Here is a 25,279-nt window from a genome sequence, read left to right on the forward strand (position 1 = left end):
GGGTGCTCACATCTTAAAACACAATCAGGTTTGTCTTAGGATACATGCATGCACATGCACATGCACACACACACACACACACACACACACACACACAAAGGGTCTATGGCTCCTAAGGGTTCACCTGCACAAGTTGTGGTAGGGGGTGCTTTCCTGGAGAACTTTCTAAACAAATCATGGCAGCTGATCCTCAACACAAAGCTGATCAAAGTGTGGCAAGGAGGCTCCCCTGTCCCCTAATCACTTGTCTCACTGTCCTTGTCATTCCTTCCTAATTTTTATTTAATACTTTTACACATTGGTATTCCTAATCTGAAAAGCTCTGAAATTCAAAACTTGATTTTCTGAATGTGTGTGGTACTGGGAATTGAACCCAGGGCCTTAGCACATGGTGGCCATGTGCTCTATCCCCTGGCTACATATACCCCCAGCCCAGAAATCCAAAACATTTTTTATTTTTGAGAGAGGGTATCACTAAGTTTCTTAGGGTCTCACTAAGTTGCTTAGGCTGGCTTTGAACTTGTGATCCTCCTAATGCAGCCTCCCGAGTGGCTGGAACTACAGGCGTACACCATCATGCTTGGCCAAAACCTTTTGAACACATCCATATGATCATCAAAAAATTTCAGATTTTGGATTTTCAGTAAGGATGTTCAACTGGTAAAGCCTATGCAAATATCTAAAAAATGTCTAAATAGGAAACATTCCTATCCCAAGCATTTCAGATAAGGGATATTCAACCCATACTTCACTCTCGCAGTTGCCTCTCCATTTCTAAGCGTGAAATATGGTTACTTTGGAAGCAAAATAAAAGTCAGAACAAAATAGTAAAGTTGACTATTTTTAATTGCTAATTATACAGAGAGGAAGCTTAACTTTGATCCAATAAAACTAACCTGAAGTCTGAATCAAGGGTCTAAATAAAACTTGTCCTTTGTTTGGTCAAAACCAGACTATCTCAGTAGTTGCACTGCAAAAGATACAAAAAATAAATTAAAAATATTTTATATCCTACATGTGAGAGTTTAAAATTAACTAGAGTTCCTTCTCTCTTCAGGTTTTTTTTTTTTTTTCTTTAAAAGATAGTAATGTAAAACAATTTAATAAGAACCCAGAAACATATAAACAACAGCTAATAATTTTAGTTATAGGTTTAATGACAATGTCTGATTTGTTCTCATAAGCAGCAAGCAGTGAGCCCCTTAATACAAAGGAATATTCTCACAGATATAAGCAGACTTGTATCTCTGAAATAATTTCAAATTTCTATGTTCCACATAAAAAGATCTTGGTTAGTCTGATGAATGTGAAAAAGTGATTTTAACTCTTAAAAAATTATTTGTCAAATGCAAATTAAAACAATGTAATCATAAAGACGAAGATTTTCTAGTCACTGCTAATGAATAGATCCTAAAACCTGACTTTAAAAAAATCAAAAATATTGTATTTTAAAAAACAATATAAAATCCTTAATGACAACATAAGACCCACTTAAGTTCTAGACTTACATAATTTATCTGACTAGATACTGATGACTGAAATTTGTTATTGCCTCACAGTGAAATATTTTAGACTTGACACAAAGCCCAAAAGACTGAACTTTCACTTAGCTTAAAACTCAGAAAGTGTTACATTAACAAAATTCAATAAAATCTGCTAAAATAGTATAAATCATTTAAAACACCCTTGGTTAATACATTTGCATTTACAGAATCTCCTTGAATATACAATAGGTAATGATGCAATGAAGACGTTTTTACAATATTTATTAAGGTAACAAATTTATAAATTGAAAGACTCAGAGGCACATAGTTTAAAAGGCCAATACCATGGGAATAATGAAGTCAACACAGAAAAGTAAGAAGATATGAACAGTTACAACCAATACAAGATTCTTAAAAGCCACATTCCCCCCAATGAACACATCATAGGAATCATCCTTCAAAATTACCATGATAAAAAGTTATTTCCTTCAAAGAAAAATAATTCTTTCCACCTACCGAGCCTAGAAAATCCTATTTACAATTAACTGTCCTGCATTTCATCAGTATTATGGCCTCCTCTATTCTGCCATTAGAAGTATTGAAAACTTTATAGCTATTGTATTTACAAATGCACATTATATTTAAACTTGCTCTTCATGGAGAACAACTGAATATATACTTAATCAAATCACAATACAAATGCTTTAGTGTTGAAAACACATTTTGTGGGGACAGGTGTATGGGAAGAGGTGTACTTAGAAGTATGTTGTTTCTGAAGGATTACTAGGCCAATAAGTCTGATAAAACTCAAGGTAGTCACAAAACAGGTCTTTGTTGATGAAGAATTTAATTTATTTCTGGTTTAAGTGGACACACTGGGCTTCTTCAGTCAACCTTCACCACACTGTATATTTTGGTAACAAACCAAAAGCATGCAAAGAAGCCAATTGTTCCTAGGAAAGAAAAGAAAAAAAACAACAACAAAAATAAACCCCATTTCAAAGGAAGTTCATAATTTATACCAAAATGCAGACTTAAAATGACTAGTTCCTTTAAAAAGTCACACATCTATAAATTATTACTGGATGGGAATATGCCAGAGATCCAAGAGTTTTCTTAAAAATATAAAACCACTTCATATCAAAATTTCTTATAAAAGATAGAATTTTTCACACTGTAAGACTACTAAGCTTTCCATAATACACATCATTTTCCTTACTACATGTAAGATTGAACTTGAAAAGGATGCCAAATTTTCTTTTCTATTTAAGAATGTATTATCACAAAATGGAACTGCTACTAAAACTCCTTCCAGGTATGATAAGAATACTTCAAATAGAATGTCAGATGAATAGAATAATTAAATGGGGCTATTTTCCAAGTACAGTTATTAGGAGTTTTCAGCTTTCACAGAATTATAGTAAGAGAGAGTAACACAAATACTATTACAAAACGGCAAAAATGATGTAATTAGGATAATAACAATGGTGATACTGGCCGAAATGACAGGTGGGCATGGTACCAGAGAACAGAGCAGTTCCATCATAACCATACAGACTGTCCCTGGATAAATTATACGACATCTTCACACTTCATACAGATGTATGCCACCAAACCTGGCTCCACGCCTATTTCTTTTTCAACAGAGAGAAATTTTATCTGTCGTAGCAGCTTCCATACACTATTACACAGAGTAAATGAGATAATACATTAAAAAAATCTACTTTCCTTTATTTTCAGGTATCCTCATCAGTCTAGAATCAAAGAATCTGAATTCTAAATGGGAACAGTCTTTCAATGTGACAAAAATGAGACTTGAAAGGGTTAAGTGATCATCTCATGGCTATGTGGCAGAATTCAAATTCAGGGTTTTTGTTTAACTTCAAATGTATTCATTTAAACCACACTTAGATTTCTTAAACAAATTTAGAGACTCTGTTTTACAAAATAATATACACTCAACTGTCAAGCTGACTAATATATTTTAAAAATAAAACGAGGCAGTAGAAGACTATGTGCCATGAACAAAGCCCTGGGTTCAATCTCCAGCACTGGGGGGAAAAATAATATGGAGGCATATCAGTTTTTCCAGGACTATCTCCTCAGAAATATTCAATAGGTAGGCAATTAGGTAGGCATGTGGATGCTAAACAGAAGGGGACAGATATGCCCCAGTGGAAGGTTTATAAAGTCCCAACTACTTGTCAACATTATTTAAAATGCAATATGCAAAGTAATAAGATTAAGAGACCATATGTGGGATAGTTCTTTGGGAAGCTGTAAAGGTTATTATATCATTCTTATATCAGACATGGCTGAGGACTCACTATGTGCAAGGTACTATCTGTCTGGTTTTTTTTTTTTAGTTGTCAATGGATCTTTTATTTTATTTATTTATATGTGGTGCTGAGTATCGAACCCAGGGCCTCACACAAGCCAGGCAAGCGCTCTGCCACTGAGCCACAACTCCAGCTTGGTACTGTGTGTTTTGGTGGGTATACAGATACACCTTTTGGATTTTCAGAAGGATCATTAGTGAGGCTTGGCAAGAGGCTGGGGTTAATTTCACAAAACTGATGGTGAAAACAAATATATTTAAATAATCTTGCACTTGGCAGAAATTAAGATGACAGGAGAAGATATTTTAAGATGAGAAGAACATTTTTTTAAAGACAGAGGAATTTATTTTCTTTACATACAATAAAGAGGAACCATTACAGTGGGCCACAGTGGCAAAATGACATCATCTATAACCCTGTCTCTCTCCTTTAGTTCTTCCTTACTGAGAAAAAACTTTGTATCACTACTTTGGCAATCCTATGGGACATAACGTCCATACAAAAAGTGGCATCTTTCTTTACAGAACAATTATTTTTGTGTCATTAAATGGATTGACTTAAAATAGTGTCAGTTTGGAGTTCTGAAGCAAATACCAACATAGGCCACAGAGCTTTTGGAGTGCTCCACACTTCCTAGAACAGAACCCCTTCCACAAAGGGAAGCACATGAAAAGTGACTGGTTTCACTGCTTGATTCGAGTTGATGTGGCTCCAGAGTTCAGATTACAAAATTGGTCTAATGAATGAGTGATGGTATGATACTTCAAAAGCCAAGAACAATAAAGTTTAGGTGACTGTTGAGCTATCATTTATATATATGCATTTATGGACACACAAATAAATAGCACAAAAGCAGCAATCCCTTGTTTCATTGGCCACTGATGTTTTACAGACTGTTTACTAATAATACTTACAGCTGTGGACCCAATCTATTACATAACAGCACCCAGTGTGCAGCCTGTCCTGTCTGACAGATGCCTTGGAATACAGAATTGACCCAGTGCCTGAAGTTTGTTATACACTAAGCAGCAGGCACTTCAACCCACCCAATGCTTTCAATATCGCAGAGGATTATTCAGTCATAAAGAAGAATGAAATCATGGCATTTGCCACTAAATGGATGGAACTAGAGAACACTATGCTAAGTGAAATAAGCTAGACTCAGAAAATCAGGGTGGAAGGTTCTCTCTCATAGCAGAAGCTAGAGCAAATTAAGGGGAAAAAAGGAGATGGGTATAGGGTATCATAAAGACACAGGGAAAATCAGCAGAGTAGGAGGTTGAGGGCAAAGGAGGCGGGATGAGAATGGGGAGGAAATACAGAATGAATCTGAAAAAAAATCATGCTATGTGCATATATATAAATAGACCACGGGGAATTTCACCTTTGTGTGGATCTAAGAAGCACCAATTAAAAACATAAGTGGAAGAAAACCAGAAGAGTAAAAGAAGGGGAGGAAGGGGAGGTGCTGGGGACTAAAATGAAGTAAACTAAGTTCCATGCATGTATGATTATGTCAAAATGACCCCAACCATTACGTACAACTCTAATATACCAATTCAAAAAAAGCTGAGAAAACACTGATTTTCTTTAATTATGCACTATAACATTTGAACCTTTTTTCAAATTTTAACTTTTATAGTCTCGAATCCAGTAACTTATAAGCTATATTTCCTTTTTTTGTGCACAGATTTCCAAGAGCATTGAGGTGGGGTGGGTTTGTTTGTTTTTTGGTAGAGGGGATTCAACCCAGTGGCACTTAACCACTGAGCAATGTCAGCCCTTTTTATGTTTATTTTGAGACAGGGTCTTTGCTAAGTTTCTTAGGGCATCGCTAATTATTGAGGCTGGCTTTGAATTTGTGATCTTCCTGCCTCCCAAGTTGCTGGGATTACAGGCGTGCGCCACTACACCAGGCAAGAATCGAGTTTTTATTTACCATTAGCATCCTGCCCCCATCCTTTTTTTTTTAAAGTTGTTGATGGACCTTTAGTTTATTTATATATGGTGCTGAAAATTGAACCCAGTGCCTCATACATGCTAGGCAAGTGCTCTACCACTGAGCTATAGCTCTAGACTAGCATCATATCTTCTTTTTTTTTTTTTTTTTTATTGTAAACAAATGGGATACATGTTGTTTCTCTGTTTGTACATGGCGTAAAGGCATACTATTTGTGTAATCATAAATTTACATAGGGTAATGTTGTTTGATTCATTCTGTTATTTTTTTCCCTTGCCCCCATCATGTCTTCTTAATGATAATTTCTATGCTTGAAGAAATAAAATATTTTGAACTATGATAAAAGAAATTTCAGAGGAGTAAAAAGTAAAATAGTTTTAATTTAAAAAAAGGCTTGTTTTCTTCTTTCTGGCTCCTACATTTCCTTAGATAACATGTAAGACAATTTTAAAGTTTTAGATGTAAGTTGTGTACATTAACTTTTTTGTGGCAAAGAAAGGTCCCACAATTTTCTTTCTTTGGTTTAGTCACCCACTCCCCATCTGTTTACCAAGCACACATGAGGCTATGAGACGCGGAAAACTTTCTTTTTTTTTCAGTTTTTGATGGACCTTTATTTAATTTGCTTATTTATATTTGGTGCTGAGAATGGAACTCAGTGCCCCACACATACCAGGCAAGTGCTCTACCACTAAGCCACAACCCCAGCCCTAGAGATGTGAAAAACTTTTATCAAATGCAACTTGATTTGGCTCCAAAACTCAGATTACAAAATTTTAATAAACATATATAAAATAAATGCCAATATAATGCACATTATGTTCCATCAGGTACTTGAAATTTAAAATAGAGTTAAAAACTTCGAGTTTAGAACTTCCAGAATCAGGAATGTCCTGTTACTATCTTTTCCTGATATCACCTACTATTGGCTCACCTGACATCATCTCCCCAATGTTCACTCCTAAACAGGTAGTGATAGCTTTTTGCTAGTTCTGAAGAGGGCAAAAGAAAGACTGTGTGCCGCTCAAGGTGACCAGGGGAGCCTGGGACGCACTAGTCCAGGTGCCCTGCACTGCTAGCACACTGAACCCTGCTCTGCCTTCTTCCCTGGGCTTCTGTTTTGTCACCCTCAATTTACTGTGCTGCCACTCACAGGTGGGTACGACAAATGATGCTGAGTTGTCCTGAGGGCTAAAAACAGGAGCACTGAATAGCAGAAACCTTTGGGCTTTGTAAAGGGGAATTATTTATAAATCTACAAATTATTACTCTAAAACACTTACAAAAATATTAATTTTATGTCTTACCTGTAAAAAGAAAGAAGATCAAAACCATTATCATGGTATAACCAAAGTACAGAATTGTACTAGCTGTTCCTGTGATTTGCAGTTTTGAAAAGAAGTAGTGTATTGCATATATTAAGAAATAAACTGCAGTAAAGCCGCTGGTAAGGAATGAACGCCATTGCCAATGATAATCCTAGGTAGAGAAGAAAAAAAATTGAAGATAAATAACTGTTTTCCAATTATTAGATAACATACAGCTGAATAAAGTTACAAAGTGAGTAGTTCAGTGAAAGCCCCCGTGTTTCAGTCTGCCCTCAGTTCCAGTCTGGCTCCTGCTCAACATGGCACACTTTCCACCTCACTAAGGTGTTCAGAAAGGCTCCCTATCTGTTCTGGAGCAACCTAAACACTGGTTTAATGTGTGTGGGAAAATGTGTGATTTATGAATAATAAAGCATTAGGCTATATTTAAAAATTTATGACTCCCAAGGAAGAGCAATCTATAAAATCTCAATTACTTAAATGGTTCAAAATTAATATTAATTATATTAAAGTACAATCAACTCCACATCAGGAAGATTAGTCTATTAAGGTCTGGTTCCACTTATTGCTAACAATTTAAACAAGGTAGGGGATTAAAACACTTATTTTTACTTTTACATAAAGTAGCTTCTTACAGCTTAGCAGATCTTTAAAAGAAAATAATTCAAGACCTCTCCTACCATCTGGAATATATGAAAAATAAATCTATCTACCTATCCATCCATCCACCTGTCCGTCCATATATTTTATGCTACTAGGGACTGAACCCAAGGGAGCTCTACCATTGAGCTACATACTAACCTTCTTTCTTTCTTTATTTATTTTTGAGACAGTGTCATGCTAAGTTGCTAAGTTTCTAAGTTGCTGACACTGGCTTCAAACTTGAGATTTTTCTGCCTCAGCCTTCCAAATTGCTGGGATTATATGTGTGCACCACTATGCCCAGTAAAATAATGTATTTTAAATAGCAATATATTATTAATATACTAAAATTATAAAGATATTAAGAATATATTTTAAAAAGTAAACCATGCAGGGGGCAGGGAAGAGAAGAATGAAGGAACTCTGGAAGGTGTAGAGGAAAATGGGGCAGGACGGGGTTGGGGGAAGGAAAGAGTAGAATGAAACAGACAGTGTTACCCTATGTACATGTATATGTATGATTACATGAATGGTGTGAATCTACATTGTGTACTCCATAGAATTGAAAACTTATACCCCATTTGAATACAATGAATCAGAATGCAGTCTGAAAAATAAAATCAAAAAATAAATAAAATACAGATGCAAAAAAAAAAAAAAAAAAAAAGCAAACCATGATTAGAAAATCCCACATACACAAAAATCACTATAGCTAATGAAAGAATTCAGTGAAGTTACAGGGTACAAGATCTACACAACCAACTTAGCAGCATGTGTGTGTGAGTGTGCACGTACACATGCATCTATATGTGATGCTGGGTACTGAACCCAGGGCCTCACACATGCTATACAAGCCCTCTACTACTGAGCCACACCCTTATCCCAGTTTCTTTTTTTTTTTTTTTTTTTTTTTAACATATCAGCAATGAACAATCCAAAGACTTAAAAATACCTAGGAATAAATTTAACCACAGAGGTGAAAGAGTACATGCTGAAAATTATAAAACATTGCTAAAATTCCTAAACAAATGGAAAGATATCCCATGTTCATGAATTAGAAGACTTGATATTGTTAAAATGGCAATATTCTCCAAAGTGGTCTAGAGAGTCAGTGTAGCCCCTTCTCAACATTCCAAAGAAATTTTTTGCAGAAATGGAAAAGCTGATCCTCAAATTCCATATGAAATTGCAAGAGGGTCTGAACGGTGAAAGCAATCTTGCAAGAGAACAAATATGAAGGACTCACCCTTCTCTAACTCAAAGCTTAGTATAAAAAGCTATGGCAATGAAAATAGTGTGGGACTAGCATAAGGACAACAGATGGATGAATGGAATAGAATTGAGAATCCAGAAGTAAACCCACACATCTATAGTCAATTGATTTTCAACAAGGTAGCTAAGACTGTTTAATGAGGAAAAAACAGTTTGTTCGACAAATGGTTCTGGGATAACTGGGTATCCACATGCAAACAAATGAAGCTGTTACTCTGACCTCAAGCCATATACATAACAACTCAAAAAGAATCATTGACCTGAATATATAAACTAAAACTATAAAACTAGAAGAAAATAAAGGAATAAATCTTTACAACATTAAATATGGCCATGAATTCTTAGATATTTATCTGACACCAAAAACATGAGCAACAAAGAAAAAATTAGATAAATTAGATGTCAACAAAATTTTAAAATCTTGTGCAAATAACATCAAGAAAGTGAAAAACGTAACCTATAGAATGAAAGGCAATATCTGCAAATCATATGTCTGACAAAGATCCAGCATTCAGCATACAACAAGAACTGGCCTAATTTAAAAATGAGCAAAGGACTTAATAGGTATTTTTCCAAAGAAGATGAACAAATGGCCTACAATCACAAGAAAAGATGCCTAATATCATTAGTCACTGGGAAATGCATATAAAAATGAGATACCATTTCAAACCCATTAGGACAGCTATAATAAAAAAAAAAGTGTTGACAAGGAATTAAGAGAAATCAGAACCTTTGGACATCATTGGTAGAAATGGTCATTCTTCAAAAAGTTAAAGAATTACTATATGATAAAGCAATTCCACTCTTAGGTATATACCCAAAAGAACTGAAAACATGTACTCCAATACCTATCATGAATGTTCACAGTGGCATTACTTAAAATAGCCAAAGGTGGACACAACCCTATGTCCATCAATGGATGAAGGTCTATACAGATGTTATACTCATTCAATGGAATATTATTCAATTATAAAAAGAAGTAAAGTATTAAAATATGTTATAATATGGATGAAACCATGAAAACATTCTAAGTGAGAGAAACCAGGCACAAAAGGCTACAGTATTGTATAATCCCTTCATAAGAAGTATCCAAAATAGGTTTATCTTTCTGTCTATAAACGCAGAAAGCAATGTAGTTGCCAGGACATGGGGAAGGGGAAAATGGAGAGTAACAGTTTGATACTCTGTGTTTGGGGACGGGATGAAATATTTTGGATAAGATAAAGAGATAAAGGTGGTGGTTGCACAACACTGTAAACGTAGTTACGTGCCATGGAATCGTTCACTTTACAATGGCTCATTTTATGTTATTTGAAATGAACCTCAATTAAAAAATTTAAATCTTTAAAAAACAATTCTACACACTGCTACTCAAGGGGTTGAGGCAGGAGGGTCACAAGTTTAAGGACAGCCTTGGCAACTTGGTGAGATCCTTTCTCAAATAATAAATAAAGAAAGGGCTGAGGATGTAGTTCAGGAGTAGTATATTCCTGGGCTCAATCGCCAGCACTGATCAAAAAAAAAAATCCACCTAGTAAAGGAATGCCATCATGGGGATTTTAATTGGAATTGTGTTAAATCTGTATAGTGCCTTTGGAAGTATGGCCATTATGACAATATTAATCCTGCCTATCCAAGAACATGGGAGATCTTTCCATCTTTAAGGTTTTCTTTAATTTCTTTCGTTAGTGTCCTGCAGTTTTCTTTGTAGAGGTCTTTCACCTCTTTTGTTAGACTGATTCTTAAGTATTTTATTTTATTTTTTTGAGGTTACTGTGAATGGAGTAGTTTTCCTAATTTCTTTTTCAGAGGATTCATCACTTATGAATAGAAATGCATTAGATTTATGTGTGTTGATTTTATATGCTGCTATTTTGCTGAATTCACTTAATAGTTTTAAAAGTTTTCTGGTGGAATGTTTTGGATCCTCTAAATACAGAATCATGTTATCAGCCAATAGTGACAGCTTGAGTTGTTCTTTTCCTATTCATATCCCTTTAATTTCTTTGGTCTCTCTAATTGGTCTGACTAGTATTTTAAGCACGATGTTGAATAGAAGTGGTGAAAGAGGGCATCCCTGTTTTGTTCCAGTTTTTAGAGGGAATGCTTTCAGTTTTTCTCCATTAAGAATGATGTTGGCCAGGGGCTTAGCATAGATTGCCTTTACAATGTTGAGGTATGTTCCTACAATCCCTATTTTTTTCTAGTGTTTTGAGCATGAAGGGGTGTTGTATTTTATCAAACGCTTTCTCTGCATCTATTGAAATAATCATATGATTCTTAACCTTAAGTCTACTGATGCTATAAATTACATTTATTGATTTCCGGATGTTGAACCAACCTTGCATCCCTGGGATGAACTCCACTTGATCATGATGCACTATCTTTTTAATATGATTTTGTATGTGATTTGCCAGAATTTTGTTAAGGATTTTTACATTTTTATGTTCATCAGAGATATTGGTCTAAAGTTTTCTTTCCTTGATGCATCTTTTTGTCTGGTTTTGGTATCAGAGTGATACTAGTTTCACAGAATGAGTTTGGAAGAATTCCCTCCTTTTCTATTTCATGGAATACTTTGAGGAGTATTGGTTCTTCTTTGCAGGTCTTGTAGAACTCAGCTGAGAATCTGTCTGGTCGTGGGCTTTTCTTGGTTGGTAGGCTTTTGATGGCTTCTTCTATTTCATTGCTTAAAATTGATCTGTTTAAATTGTGTATGTCCTCCTGATTCAGTTTGGGTGGATCATATGTCTCTAGAAATTTGTTGATATCTTCGAGGTTTTCTATTTTGTTGGAGTATAGATTTTCAAAGTAGCTTCTAATTGTTATGTATTTCAATGGTGTCTGTCATGATATTTCCTTTTTCATCATGAATTTTAGTAATTTGGGTTTTCTCTCTCCTTCTCTTTCATTAGCGTGGCTAAGGGCTTGTCTATTTTGTTTGTGTTGCCTTGAATATAACTCATTAACAGCAATCACTGAAACTTTGGAATGAATTTTCCCACCTGAATATTTTTACTCAATTTTCAGAATCTAGAAACATCTATAAGAATATCTTTAAGACAGATAACTATAAAACTCAACATGAAAATCTAGTATGACACACTACTCAGGAAATTAGCAGTTTAAAATCTCTAACAGTAAGCTCTACATAAATGAACTGAATTGGGATACAATCTGAATTCAGTCATAAAGAGGGTTATATCTTATTTAGAAAAACAGGTCAATCCATCATAAAAAACACGTAACTACAAAAATTATATCAATTAACATTATTTACACTGCAACAGGCCAAGTTACAAATTCTATGAATTAATAAGTGAATATTTCTAATACATACCTCAGCACATAGGTGGAAATAGCAAAGAAGTATAGTTGCTTCAGAACATGTAATAACCAAAATGATAAACACCAGAAACAGGAAGCCAAACATGTAATACATCTGGTGTGACCTACAATCAAATAAGATCTGATGAAAACTATAAATATGTTCACTTTGACATAATAAATGACAAATTTTTGTTTTAAACTTAAGATTTGCTTTTAGTCCCAATTAACCCAATAAGAGAAATTTTCATAGGTTTAGATGGTGACAGGTTTAAGGCGGGGTACCTTCTTGTTTAGGCAGAAACTGAAACTCCTCATTCAAGTACAGTTAGTCTACAGGCTTTCTGGGGAGTCAGAAATGTTTAATGAAAACTTAATGGAAAGGCAGAGTTAACTAAGAAAAGCTCATACTGATAAAAATGTGGTTTGGATATGAGGTGTCTCCCCAAAAGCTCCTGTGTTAATCGGGAATGTTTGGGGGTGAAATGACTGAACTGTAAAAGTTGTAATCTGATTAGTGCATCCTACTTTGAATGGACTGACAGGGTGGTAACTTTAGGAGGTGGGTCACTGGGGGCATTCCCTAGAAGGTGCCTCTGCCCTGAGGCCCCTTCCCCATGATATGCTGTCTCATCTGGGCCCAGAGTAATGGAGTCAGCTATTTATGGACTGAGACCTCTGAAATAATGAACCCCTAACTCGTTTAAGCTGTTCTTGTCAGGTATTTTGGTCACAGCGATGAAAAACTAACTAAAATAGCTTCTAATCAAATGATAAAACCTGTTGAATTTGGAAAATTACTATAATAATCAGGAGAAAAAAATGTTCTAATCATTGAAAAGCTCAAATTTAGTTTTAATTTTATGCTACCTCAAATCTTGGTACTTTCTGTAACATGTCCATGTGATCAAATAATAATCACAATATACTAACACACACATATACACACACTTTCTGCATCAGAGTGGCTCAAAATCACTAGTACAAGTTTTCTATGGGAATAACAGATCAGAGAATGAAGGTATCTGGGAACTGGAAAGGATTTGGAGGTCATCAAGGTCAGCCAGTTGTGTGACATAATTACTCAACCTCCTAACTGCCATTTTCATCTCTAAAGTGAAGATATCTATCTTAAAGAATTCTGGGGCTGGGGAGATAGCTCAGCTGGTAGAGTGCTTGCCTCAGAAGCACAAGGCCCTGAGTTCGATCCCCAGTACTGCAAAAAAAAAAAAAAAAAAAAAAAGAATTCTGAAAATTAAGTCATAAGACATGGTTAAATAAGCATTAACAACCTTTCAACTAATATTAGCTTCTATCATTATAATTCTTTTTCCTACAGAAAACATAAAATAAATCGTTGGCTCTTAAGATTTTTGCTTATTAGAGAACTGCTTACATTCAGAAGATACAAACAGTAACTCATAAAAACAAATGAAAAGCATTACACAAAATAGTAATGAAAATAAGACTTTGTCTTTAGCTTACCAAATACTATTCAGAATGAAGAAAAGCTGTATGAAGATACAGCCAAACGGCAAAATCCCTCCCATGATAATACCAGGTAAGGGCTTTGTGTAGAAGGACTGTTCAGGAATCTGACGTGGAATCTGATTGGTTCGAACTGGGTGTTCAATGGCCTTCAGTAAAGGAAGAAAGAAAAGATTCATAATTGCATATCTATTTTTAAAATTCTTTTCTGTATAAGATTATCTGCCCACTTTTTCTCAGCTTCCATGCTGACACTAATGGCAATTAAAGTCTACTTAAGCCACCGAACTGAAATTTGTATTTAAAAGCAATAAACTGGACACTAACAGGTAAGATACTCAGTCGGTGGATTGGAACAGGTCAACACTGTTTCCAGCAGTTATCCAGAGTAATCGCTTTAGAAAAAGTTAAGAAATACACAGGAGAGAATATAGTACTTAGAAAATGGTAGTTAATGAAAAGGTAGAATTAGGTTTTTCAATTTAATTATAAACTTAACTATAAAAAATCAGCAGGTTCTGAAATTTCTGTCAAAATTGTTTTAAATTTAGAGGTGGGCAATGACATTTTTATTAAATTATTCAATTTTACTAAGCATTAAGAACACGAGAAAGACAATGAATGGCTATATGAAGCTTTATGACCATAAGGTGTTGATAATGTTCTCAATTGTGCCCTCCCCCAACCTTTTTTTTTTTTTTGGTACTGGAGATTGAATTCAAGGGTACTTTATTACTGAGCTATATTCCCTGACAATTTTTTAAAAATTTTGTTTTGAGGCAGAGTTTCAATAAGTTGCCCAGTCTAGCCTCCAACCTTTGACCTTTCTACCTCAGCCTCCCAAGTAGTTGGGATTATAGGCATGCATGACCCTGCCCAGCAAAACATGATATTTTCATTGAAATACCTCCATGGACTAGATTATTTTACATAATAAAAAAAGACTGGCAGAAAATCAAATCATTCTTCAATATGTATAATTTTAAACTTTTAACCAGCATAGTTTTAGAATTTAAGTACTTATTTAATCTACATAATTAAATTCAAATTGTTGGTTTACTATTTATGATATACAGATTTTAAATCACAAAGAATTGAAAAACCTCTTAAAACCTGTAATGATAGGTACAGTAGAGACTATGAAGTCATGATGGTCTTTGCTACACCCTTCATAAAGTGTACTATCATATGTTCTTTATTTCTTTTGCTTTGCAGTGCTGGGGATTGAACCCAAGGCTTCATGCATGCTAGGCAAATGCTCTTCCACTAACCTACATTCTCATCCCCTAACACATGTTATTTCTTTTAATCACGTAGACTTGATATTTTGGGGGAAGAACAGGGATAGTGAAACAGGAAGTAAAGGAAAGATAATGATGGGACAGAATAAATTATTTTTTTCCTAGCCTGGGGTAGGAGGAGGAGCAGAAGACAGACAGACAAATGGAGGGAAGAGAGAAAGGAAAAGGAAGAAAAGATCAAGCCTCGACTATAATATTGCTTAAAGTCAAATATTTGCATGTAAGCATATAAAATTTCAAAGTCATATATCAAAATAAAGTTCTATTCTTACTTTTAGTCACTTTTCTTATAGCTTCACTTCCTAACCCACACTCTTTGCTTACTTAGTTAAGTATTGCACACTAGCAACACTTACTGCTTAGGAAAAAATGCACATATCTTCAGGTTAAAAAAAAGTAATAATATATTTAACAAAAATTCAAAGTTTTCATTAGTTTATAGGAGCATCTTTCCCAATTAATCTACACTAGTTTTCATTTACTTTAAAAAAAAAAATCAAAACTTTGAAATCCTATAACACCTCTCTAGCCCATTCTTTTCTTTTTGGTATAGGGGATTGAACCCAGGGGTGCTCAACCACTGAGTCACATCCCCAGCCCTTTTTTATATTTTATTTAGAGATAAGATCTCACTGAGTTGCTTAGCACCTCACTTTTGCTGAGTCTGGCTTTGAACTCGTGATCCTCCTGCCTCAGTCTCCTGAGCTGCTGGGATTACAGGCATGCCCCACTGCACCCAGTCCATTCTTAGTATTAGAATTTTAAGAATTTTCTGTGAAATCTAGAGCCTATAAAATAAGTTTATATATCTTTTAGACACATTTATGATCACTTTAAAGGTGGCATATGCTAATTCCCACAACTGAAAATCACTTGAATAAAATAGCAACCATAAACTTACATTCTTTTTAAAACCAAAGTATGCACCAATAAATGTCAGAGGCACAGATATGCAGAACCAAAGGGCCAATATTGCAACAAGTGTGCCAAAAGGAATGGCTGCTGAAGATCCTTCTCCCCAAAGGATTAGATTCATTATAAAGAAGTCAGCAAACACGATCCTAAAAGACACAACAGGCTTCTGGGTAAAACCTGTTAGAAGCAAAATGAAGTAGTAATAACAGTATATAATTAATATTGCAACTTCTCTATTTCTAGGACATATACAAAGAAGGCAGAATTGTTGAGTAATAGGCTATGTGAATTTAAAACTTTACTAGAAACTGCAAAATTACTCTTCTACTTGGTTCTGTCTAATTTAAACTCCTATTAGCAGCTTACAAAAATTAGTTATTTACATATTTTCACCACATTTAGAAATGCTGTTTTAACTTGGATTTCCTATGGACAACTAAAGCAAGCATCTGGGGTTGGTCTTTTAGGTTTTGCCTTCTGTGACCTGCTGGTTACATTCACCACTCATTTTTCACTTGGGTTGCCTGATGTTTGCAAAGTTATATATGTGAGTTATTTCTATACTCCAGTCACTAATTCCTCATTAAACTTCTTGCTCTCTTAGTCTGCAGCTTTTTCTGAACCTAAACATCTGAATGTGTACAGTTAAGTTTCCTTTCAAGCTGTCTTCTGAGTACATGTTAAAAATATGGTTGTAATCATAATTGGTTCTACATACACTACTCAGGTTTTTTTTTAATTTAAAAATTTTTTTTTTTAGTGCTGAGGGATTCACATATGCTAAGCATGACATGATCACTGTACTATCTCCCAGCACTACATAGTTTTTAAATGTTTTCTCTGTTTATCCTTGTATCCCTTATTTAAGAGAACAGTACTCCCTAACCTGACATCATGAAGATACTCTTGTATATTTTTGTTCAATTGTTCTGCCTATTAGGTTTAGGTTTCAACCTACCACAAATTTATTGTGTGTATGAAATATAAAAGCAGGTGTTTTCTCCCTTCATATAATGAGTTGTCCCAACATCATTTATTTTAGTTCCTATGGTTTGTGATGCCATATCTAGCATGCATCCATGCAGATATGATTATGTTAAAAAGTAATTATTGAAAAACTCACTTACCCAGGACAAAGAAATGATGTCAATAAAACATTTGTTTTCCACTTCTCACCTCCAAAGGCTGTAGAAGAAAACAAAAGTGGTATAGAGACTTTTCTTTAAACAAAGCCAAATACCATTCTCCCATATCTGGCAATTGCCAAACTGTCAGGCAGCACTGGCTGCTCACACTTAGAAAATGATCCCAGCAAATACACCATGATGCCCCTTAACAAATGATCCAGATCCAAGGTGCAAGGCACAGAACATTTTGCTCTAGAGACTTGCTTCAGCATAAAATAAATCTGGTATGAAAGGAAAGTCATCCAGATCAGTACTTTTTTTTTTTTTTTTTTTTTAACCTCAACACAAAATAACCCCCTTAAATCCTAAGGCGGTATCGATAAATGGAGATGGGGAAAGAAAGGAAACAACAGAGATGGAGAAATCCTTGTTTACAGAATTCACTCTAAAACCAGGAACCCTCCGGTATGACATGCAATCCCCTTAACTCTCCATACCAGGTCTGACTTTTCAGAGTTTCTCTAGCACTGTGATTTCTGGTAGGGGTTAGGGAGGTGTGTGTCAGATCAGGTGACTGAGAAGAAAGAAAGGGTTATGGTCTTTTGACAGAACAGATTTGCTTATAAACTTTTTACTCTCCCCCCCCTTCAATTATTTTTCCATTTTAAAAATAATTAAACACTGAAATATATAGAATAAAAAACAAATAAACCAACAATAAAAAAAAAAAATCCCTCTGCTCCCAGTTTAGAAGTCAGAGATAAAACTGACTGAAATTAGAATGGTTTTGATTTGGGGGGCTGATTTACCAGATTGAACTCAGGGGCACTCAACCCTTAAGCCACATCCCCAGCCCTATTTTGTATTTTATTTAGAGACATGGTCTCACTGAGTTGTTTAGTGCCTCGATTTAGCTGAGGCTGGCTTTGAACTTGCAATCCTCCTGCCTCAGCTTCCCAAGCTGCTGGGATTATAGGTGTGCACGACCGCGCCTGGTCTAGTTTTTATTTTTAAAAAAGTTTGGGCATTGTTTATAAGGAAGTTTAAATACCACTAATCCTAAAAATATGACAAAATTATCTACCTTCAAATACATGCACATATAATCATCTATATATGATAATAATTTCACAAATCTCTCAGTAACACTGTGAATTCATATTTCTGGGCTTAATATAACTCTGACATTCAAGGAGTATTTTTTTTTAACATTAGAAATGATTCTATCAAATGAAGTGTTTTCCTGATGAGGCCACAAGACAGCACCTCCCAGTAAGTTCTGCCTGATTAACATGCTACTGCATCTGAGTGGGAAGAGCTGAAAGATGGAGAGGCAACAGCAGGAGGGCACCTCGAAGAAGAGGGGTGTGGAGGTGAAGGCAGGCGTGAAGGTGCACAGCAGGCTGAGGAACTGGCAGAAAGTTAGTGCAGTCGAAATCATGAGAAAGGGAGTGATGGCAAAAAATAAGGCAGCTGGGGTCTGACCATATCTCATCCATATTCAGATTCACATGACTACCCTAGTCCCATGTCCTTTAGTGAAGGGTGAAAGAAAAAAGGAACTTAATAAAATCTACAGAAATTAACACACGCACTTCCAAGCAGAACTTCACATACTCAGAGAGAACCGTATCTTCAGCCAGGCTTACCATTCTACTTGAGGCTAAGACTCCCCAATCTTACCTTAAGGTCACCTATGTAACCTACTGTGTTTCACCTTGACTCTCTCTCCTATCAAAAAGACCCAGAATCACAGTAAATCCCAGATTACTGATAAGGGCTTTGGCAATCCTAAGTAGGGCCAACTCACACTCTCTGACCCTGCCAAGCTGCCTTCTAGGCCATTCAGTCTTGCTCTCTAGCCTTGACTTTTTTATGCTGAACTTTGCTTTGCTTCTGGAAAGCAAGAATACAGGAGACTGTAACTAATGATATTATAAAAGTAACCTACTTCAGGGTTGTCTAAAATAGATCTTAGTCTAATTTAAATACAGTTTATTATACATTAGTATTAAGTTTATAAGACTTCTTATACATTAGAAAAAGTCTACCTAGATACATTATTTTGTGTGGGCTGGGGTTGTTATTTAGTGATCATGTGCTTGCCTAGCATGCATGAGCCCATTTGTATACTTTCTTCCTTTGTTAGTTTCCAAATCTAAGTTGTTTATGAGCTCGATCTGCTAGACCAAAGTTTAAAAGAAAAAAGAAGGAGAGGATGGTGGATAAACAGCATCCAAATTTGCATATTTTAATAAGCATTCTGAATAGATAAATCTAGGCAAAGTCATTCACATAATAAAAGAAATCACCAATCAGGCTTCCTTTACCTAAGGAGAGACACGTGTAATACCTACTGTTTACAGAGCACCACCTATCTGAAGCCCAGCCTCAGACCCCTTACTGTGGTAGATTTGATTTCACATCTAAAAACCAGACACAATGACCTTTACTTACACTTATAGAATCTGGCAGCAACATAGCCTGCAGGAGTGCCCAGCAACACCCATAAGACCACAGCGCACGTCATCAGTGCTCCTCGGTTGGCAGGGGACAAAAATCCCAGGCAAGCAAAAACTAAAAAATAAATCATTAAAGGTTATACATGTTATTCCTCTGTTTCCTTTGCTGCAAAATGACAGCCAAGAAACCTCTCATATTTTAAATAAGAAAACCAATACAACTTCAGGAAAAATATATACTACCTTACTATGCAGCTATACCAAACCCTAGTAATATTTAAATTACTGCATTAATATGGTCAGACAGAAGGCAAACTCCACTTGAGAAGTTCCTTAAGACCCTATCTTTCCCCTGGTCAGGGGAAGCTAACCAGAGGCTCCAGAGTGTTTTCACCTCTTCTCAGATTCAAATATGGTCTTTAAAATTAAATGAATAAAAATATTCCCACTTTTGTTTCCTTTAAAAATTCTAGGTCCTCTGGGATGAAAAATATTTAAAGAATGTATAACACTGAAACATAAGAGAATATAATTGGAGCAAAATAAGTGGAAAAGGTTTCATAGTACCATTAGCTTTTGGAAAACAAAGTACTAAAGGAAAAGAAATTACTCAGTAAAACTCTGGCCCCTACCCTGATTGGTTGTTAGCTCTGCTTCCTCTTCCCTATATAACCTTTCCTACTAATTAGAATGAAGATCTTACCTTACATTCATAGATTCCCACCTTTAAACTGGAGCTCAGAAGTCATGATGTACTCATAATTTCAAGGCCAGTAAAACAATGTTACGAAGCTTCAAGAGGCTTTCTAATCCTGCTTCCCCAAAGTATGCATGGCCAAGCACATACGTGACAAAGTACACACACCTTCTAACTGGCACCAAAGTCAAAACCAGCAGGAAGCAGATCGGGGCAGCTTTAAAGACCTGCTAGGATTTCAACTAAGAAACACATCCGTGGCTCTCAAGGCCTAAAGAATGAACTGTCCTTGAGCAAAGTTGGTTTTAGGGGACTTAAGAAAAATGATCCCTGTCCCTTCCTGTTCTGGGCTCTCTCAAACTTCCCTTCCTCACATTTTCTAGCTGCCCCAGCAAGGACCCGCTGGTAAGGTGGTAACAGGCAGCTCCTGATAAGATTTTAAAGCAAAAACTTATCTCCAAGAGTCTGTTCTGGCTATCTACCTTGGTCTCTGGCATCTAGTGCCTTCGTGCTATCCTCTGGCCACATGCAGATCTACCCTCCTCACTCTAATATATATATATATATATATATATATATATATATATATATATATATTTATTTATTTTTTTTTTTTACAAATTCTAGCCCTATCAAAGCTGCATCTCCTTGAGTTGTGATTAGATTTTTTAGAAATAAGTTCTAGTTTTTTAAAATTGAACAAGAAGGTCTCAATCAGTGGCTCCAAAACTTACTTAGGTGCCATCTGGAAGTAACAATCCTCTCTGCAAAGCATTTCTAGAGTTAATTCCATCATAAAAAATTAGAAGAGTTTTACTAACAGAAAATGACTATAGTAATCCATATTTAATATGCAATCAAACATAAGAACAAATGTTCACTAAAAAGAAAAGGTCAGCTGTTTTGAATTCTTCCAGCAATACCTGCTCATCAGTAGCAAATATCAATAAAGGAAAACATGGAGAAACATGTAAAATTCAAAAATTAAACTCATTAGGTAAACTGGAAGAACTTGGAATTATTTTTTACTTATTTTTTTACTCGAACCCAGGGGCATTTCACCAATGAGCTACATACCCAGCCCTTTTTATTTTTTATTTTGAGACAGGGTCTCACTAAGTTGTTGGGGGTCTAGCTAAATTATAATCCTCTTGCTAGAGTCTCTGGGATTACAGGCATGTGTCTCCAGATCCAGCTAAGAACCTAGAATTAATGTATCCCTAGAATCCCTCTTGTGGCTGATTAATACCTCTAAAAGAAGTTTAAAAAAAAAAAAAAAATTACCCTAATTGACAAAAACAATTTCTCCAGATGTTCAGTGGCACATAGAAGAGATGCACTTTGTGGGAAGACCTTTCCTGAACACTACTAGAAAAAAGTCTTCTCCCTAAGTCCTACCCCATGAGACAAGAAAGGTTACTAAAAGCTCACCACCTTGCCTCCTGTTCCTTCTCTCCTCTCTTCTGGACACCAAGAACATCCTGGAGTCATAATCAAATTGCTCCCCCCTCCCCCACAAGTGACCCTGCTTCCAGGCTATCCAGATGGCCTCTGAGGACCTACTTATCTGTGCCCAGTGTCACCAAGACAAAGACTAACAAAAGTCAGCCTTCAAACACAGCTAACCTGCCCCTAAGGCACTCAGAGCCAAAGCACATAGATTTTGGAAGTCAAAAGAACTAGAATCAGGGAGCTGGGATTGTGGCTCAGTGGTAGAGCGCTTGCCCAGTATGTGTGAGGCACTGGGTTCTATTCTTAGCACCACATATAAATATTAAAATAAAGGTCCACCGATATCTAAAAAAAGAACTAGAAACAATCTAGCCTAGTAACTTTACTTAGGAAAACTGGTTTCCAAATAACTATTTAGAAAATATATTCTCTACTTTTTAATTTTCACTTAACACTTACACAAAGTCACAAAAGTCATAATTAAAATCTGTGTGCCGGATCCTAGAAAGACTGACAGAAGCATTCCTTTTCTTGGAGGACGAAATATATCACCATGAACTAGTTTCCAGCCAAATTCTTCCTGGGCATCCTCCTAAAAAGGGAATGAAATCAGTTCAATGTGTCATATGGAATCGCCCAGACTACACGGTTTATTCACTACTAAATATTCCCTAATAGAAGATAAACTTTGTAAACTTACAAATGTTAACATTTCATTTCAGTTTTGAAGATCAGAGCTTAACTCATGGAGTTTTATATGGCTTTCCTGTTTCTAAAGGAATACTGTGTATTAAAGTCTATAAATCTTATTGAGAAACTTTACAAAAATTATGTGATTCTTACCAACTACCTTAAATCAAGATTTTGTGATCCAATTTGACTTGATTTTTGATCGTATTCTATCCTTTTCAACCCATATTTATCTCCAAAATAAGCAAATGGCATTAGCCCTCTCATACTACAGCTATTTTACTAGCAGCAAGTTACCAATAAGCCTGTGCTACCAGCCCCAACTGCATGCTGACCTCCAGACACATACACAAGTCCCTATCAAAGGTCCACTTGGTTGTCTTAATAGAAATCTTCAAACAGACTGTCACACACTTATTGCATCCTTGGATGCCCCAAGGCCCATCTTCCAGCTGGTCCCTTTATCTCCCGGGCTTTGGAAGATCAGGGGAGGGGCATCTCTGCCTCCAAGCCAATGTCAGGATTAGAATCATGGGAAGAAGGGCCATCAGTTCTGCCTGCACCTAGAATCCTTTACAGCCCTCATTGCATTCTGGGAACCCAAACCTGGCTTTTCTTGGCCACTTTTCATTCCCTTGAGTCTTGGGAAGGCCTGTTATCTGTCTTCCCAGACCAACCCTGCTTAGAAAAGTCAGGATGAAACTACCTCATTTGGCAAATTAGCCCCAACTCTGACCACGAATCACGGTTCCTATCAGACCAGGCATCATCTCTGAAGTCTCTGCAAATCCCAATCCATCTATTCCTCAGCTGCTTTCTCAAGGCAGTCCCCACCCTGACTCCTACCCTGCCACCTCACCTAGTCTCACTAGAGGGAGCTTTCCAAAGTTCTCGGCCAGCAAGACCTCCTTCAAGCTGTGTGCATGTCCAAAAGTTTTGAGAGATGGAGATAAACCAGCTCACCTCAGAAACCAGATGGGGTCTGTCTACCATGGTGTCTTGTCCAACATTGCGCTACCCTGACCACCTTTCACCCAGGCTGCCCACCATGGGCTTAATGGAGCTGGGTCAGTCCCACATGGGAGACAGGTTAGGGCAAGTCTTTGTCATATGGATCAATCTGCTTACACATAATGGGGGTTGGCACTGCAGATTCTCAAGGCCACAGGAGTTTGTTGTTATCCAGGCATGTCCTGCCACCTGGGCCTCCAGTTCCTCTGAACTTTCCAGAGCCCTGTGCCAAGTCTTCACTTGGTGACAGCACCTCCTTTCCCTCTGTCCATCTTCCCTGGAGAAGCCTGGGCCAAGTGTGACTTGGGAGCTTTTCAACACTTCCACTGGGTTCAGTCTGTCACTTCCTTTCTCTACCTACAGCGAACTTGATCTCCACCATATTAACCTACAGAATCATCCTGAGCAGGCCGGGAGAAAAAAATTGACACAGGTAGGTAAGGAACAGATTCTAGCTGGAAACCCATGTTTTGAGAGTTCATCTTTCTTCATCTTTCCCATTGATGACTCTGGACTTGACCAAAGTCATTTCCCATGGGGCCAGAATTAAGACATTAATCTTGAATCTTTCAGCATCTCTTCCACTGAATCAGAATTGCTTTCTCATAGTTTATATTAGGAAAGATGACCAATATACTAAAGCAAACCAGGAAAAAAAAAAACAACAGAATTATCCATACCTGAATTGATTCTCGCTCCTAAGTTTTTCTTCCTACAGTCTCTCTCAGTAGATGAAAACTCTATCCTTCCAGCTGCTCAAATTCCAAAACCTGGGAGTGACCTGAGTCTCTCCTTTTTTCATACCTCCCATACAACTCTTTAACAAATCCTGTAGTTCTACCACCAAAATATATCCACAGACCCCCACTTCTCTCTCTCATGGCTTAGGTTATCGAATCTTACCAGATATGGCCTGGCTACACTAAATTGGTTTGTTTCAGCCCTTGTCTCCATTCAGCTGATCCTCAATACAGCAGCCAGAGGGATCCTTAAAGCCAACCGGGTGACTGGGCCAGAAAACTGGGGTCAATCATTGACTTCTCTCTGATTTCTATACTCTCCACTTCTGTACTCAACCAGTTAATTAGCTCCAACAACCTCCTAAACACTCTTGTCTACTTCCTCCCAGACCTCCTGTCTGATCTCTGCCCTGCTCCAAACATTCTCCACATAACATTCAAAGTGATTTTCCCAAAACATAAATCTGGCCATGTGTCACTACTGTTTCAAGTTCTTCAACAGCTTCTTAATGACCTTCATACTATGCAGCTTACAAATCCTTCAAAATCTGGTCCCTTTTCTCTCAACATCCCCTCTAGGGTATGCCTGTATCCCTCCCACAAATTCCCATTTCAACTTCTATCTTGTGCAAAGACACAGTGGTGCATGAGTGAAATCCCAACTATTAGGGGAGGCAGAGGCAGGAACATCGTAAGTTTGAGGGTTTTTAAAAAAATGGGGGAGGCTGTTGGTGGGATTCTACAAATGAAACAAGACTGAACATGAGTTGATAATTATTGAAGATGGGCACACTGATCTTTTTGCTTTTGTGAATGTTTAAAAAGTAGGAGAAAAATCATATGCACGTCTTCTTTTAGATGGGGTAGTGTTAGACAAGGGACCATTTCTTTTTGGGGGGTACCTGGGATTGAACTCAGGGCACTCAACCACTGAGTCACACCCCCAGACCCATTTTGTACTTTATTTAGAGACAGGGTCTCACTGAGTTGCTGAGCAGTTTACTGTTGCTGAGGCTGACTTTGAACTCTTGATCCTCCTGCCTT

The 25,279-nt window shown here is 36.6% G+C and overlaps 1 protein-coding gene across 1 annotated transcript in view; it reads right to left on the reverse strand.

Annotated features, from left to right (window-relative positions):
* Window positions 1-828: 828 nt before the first annotated feature.
* Tm9sf2 (transmembrane 9 superfamily member 2) overlaps window positions 829-25,279 on the reverse strand; it is a 60,307-nt gene continuing 35,856 nt past the window's right edge. Inside the window, exons 10-17 of the mRNA XM_047552870.1 lie at window positions 22,254-22,386; window positions 19,641-19,760; window positions 17,184-17,241; window positions 16,043-16,202; window positions 13,838-13,989; window positions 12,366-12,477; window positions 7,091-7,262; window positions 829-2,437 (exon numbers count right to left, since the gene is read on the reverse strand). Coding sequence (XP_047408826.1) covers window positions 2,370-2,437; window positions 7,091-7,262; window positions 12,366-12,477; window positions 13,838-13,989; window positions 16,043-16,202; window positions 17,184-17,241; window positions 19,641-19,760; window positions 22,254-22,386 — 975 coding nt within the window. The 3' untranslated portion in view covers window positions 829-2,369. The remainder of the gene's footprint in view (window positions 2,438-7,090; window positions 7,263-12,365; window positions 12,478-13,837; window positions 13,990-16,042; window positions 16,203-17,183; window positions 17,242-19,640; window positions 19,761-22,253; window positions 22,387-25,279) is intronic.

This window comes from Sciurus carolinensis, chromosome 5 (genome assembly GCF_902686445.1).
Source record: "Sciurus carolinensis chromosome 5, mSciCar1.2, whole genome shotgun sequence".
NCBI classification, from domain to species: Eukaryota; Metazoa; Chordata; class Mammalia; order Rodentia; family Sciuridae; genus Sciurus; species Sciurus carolinensis.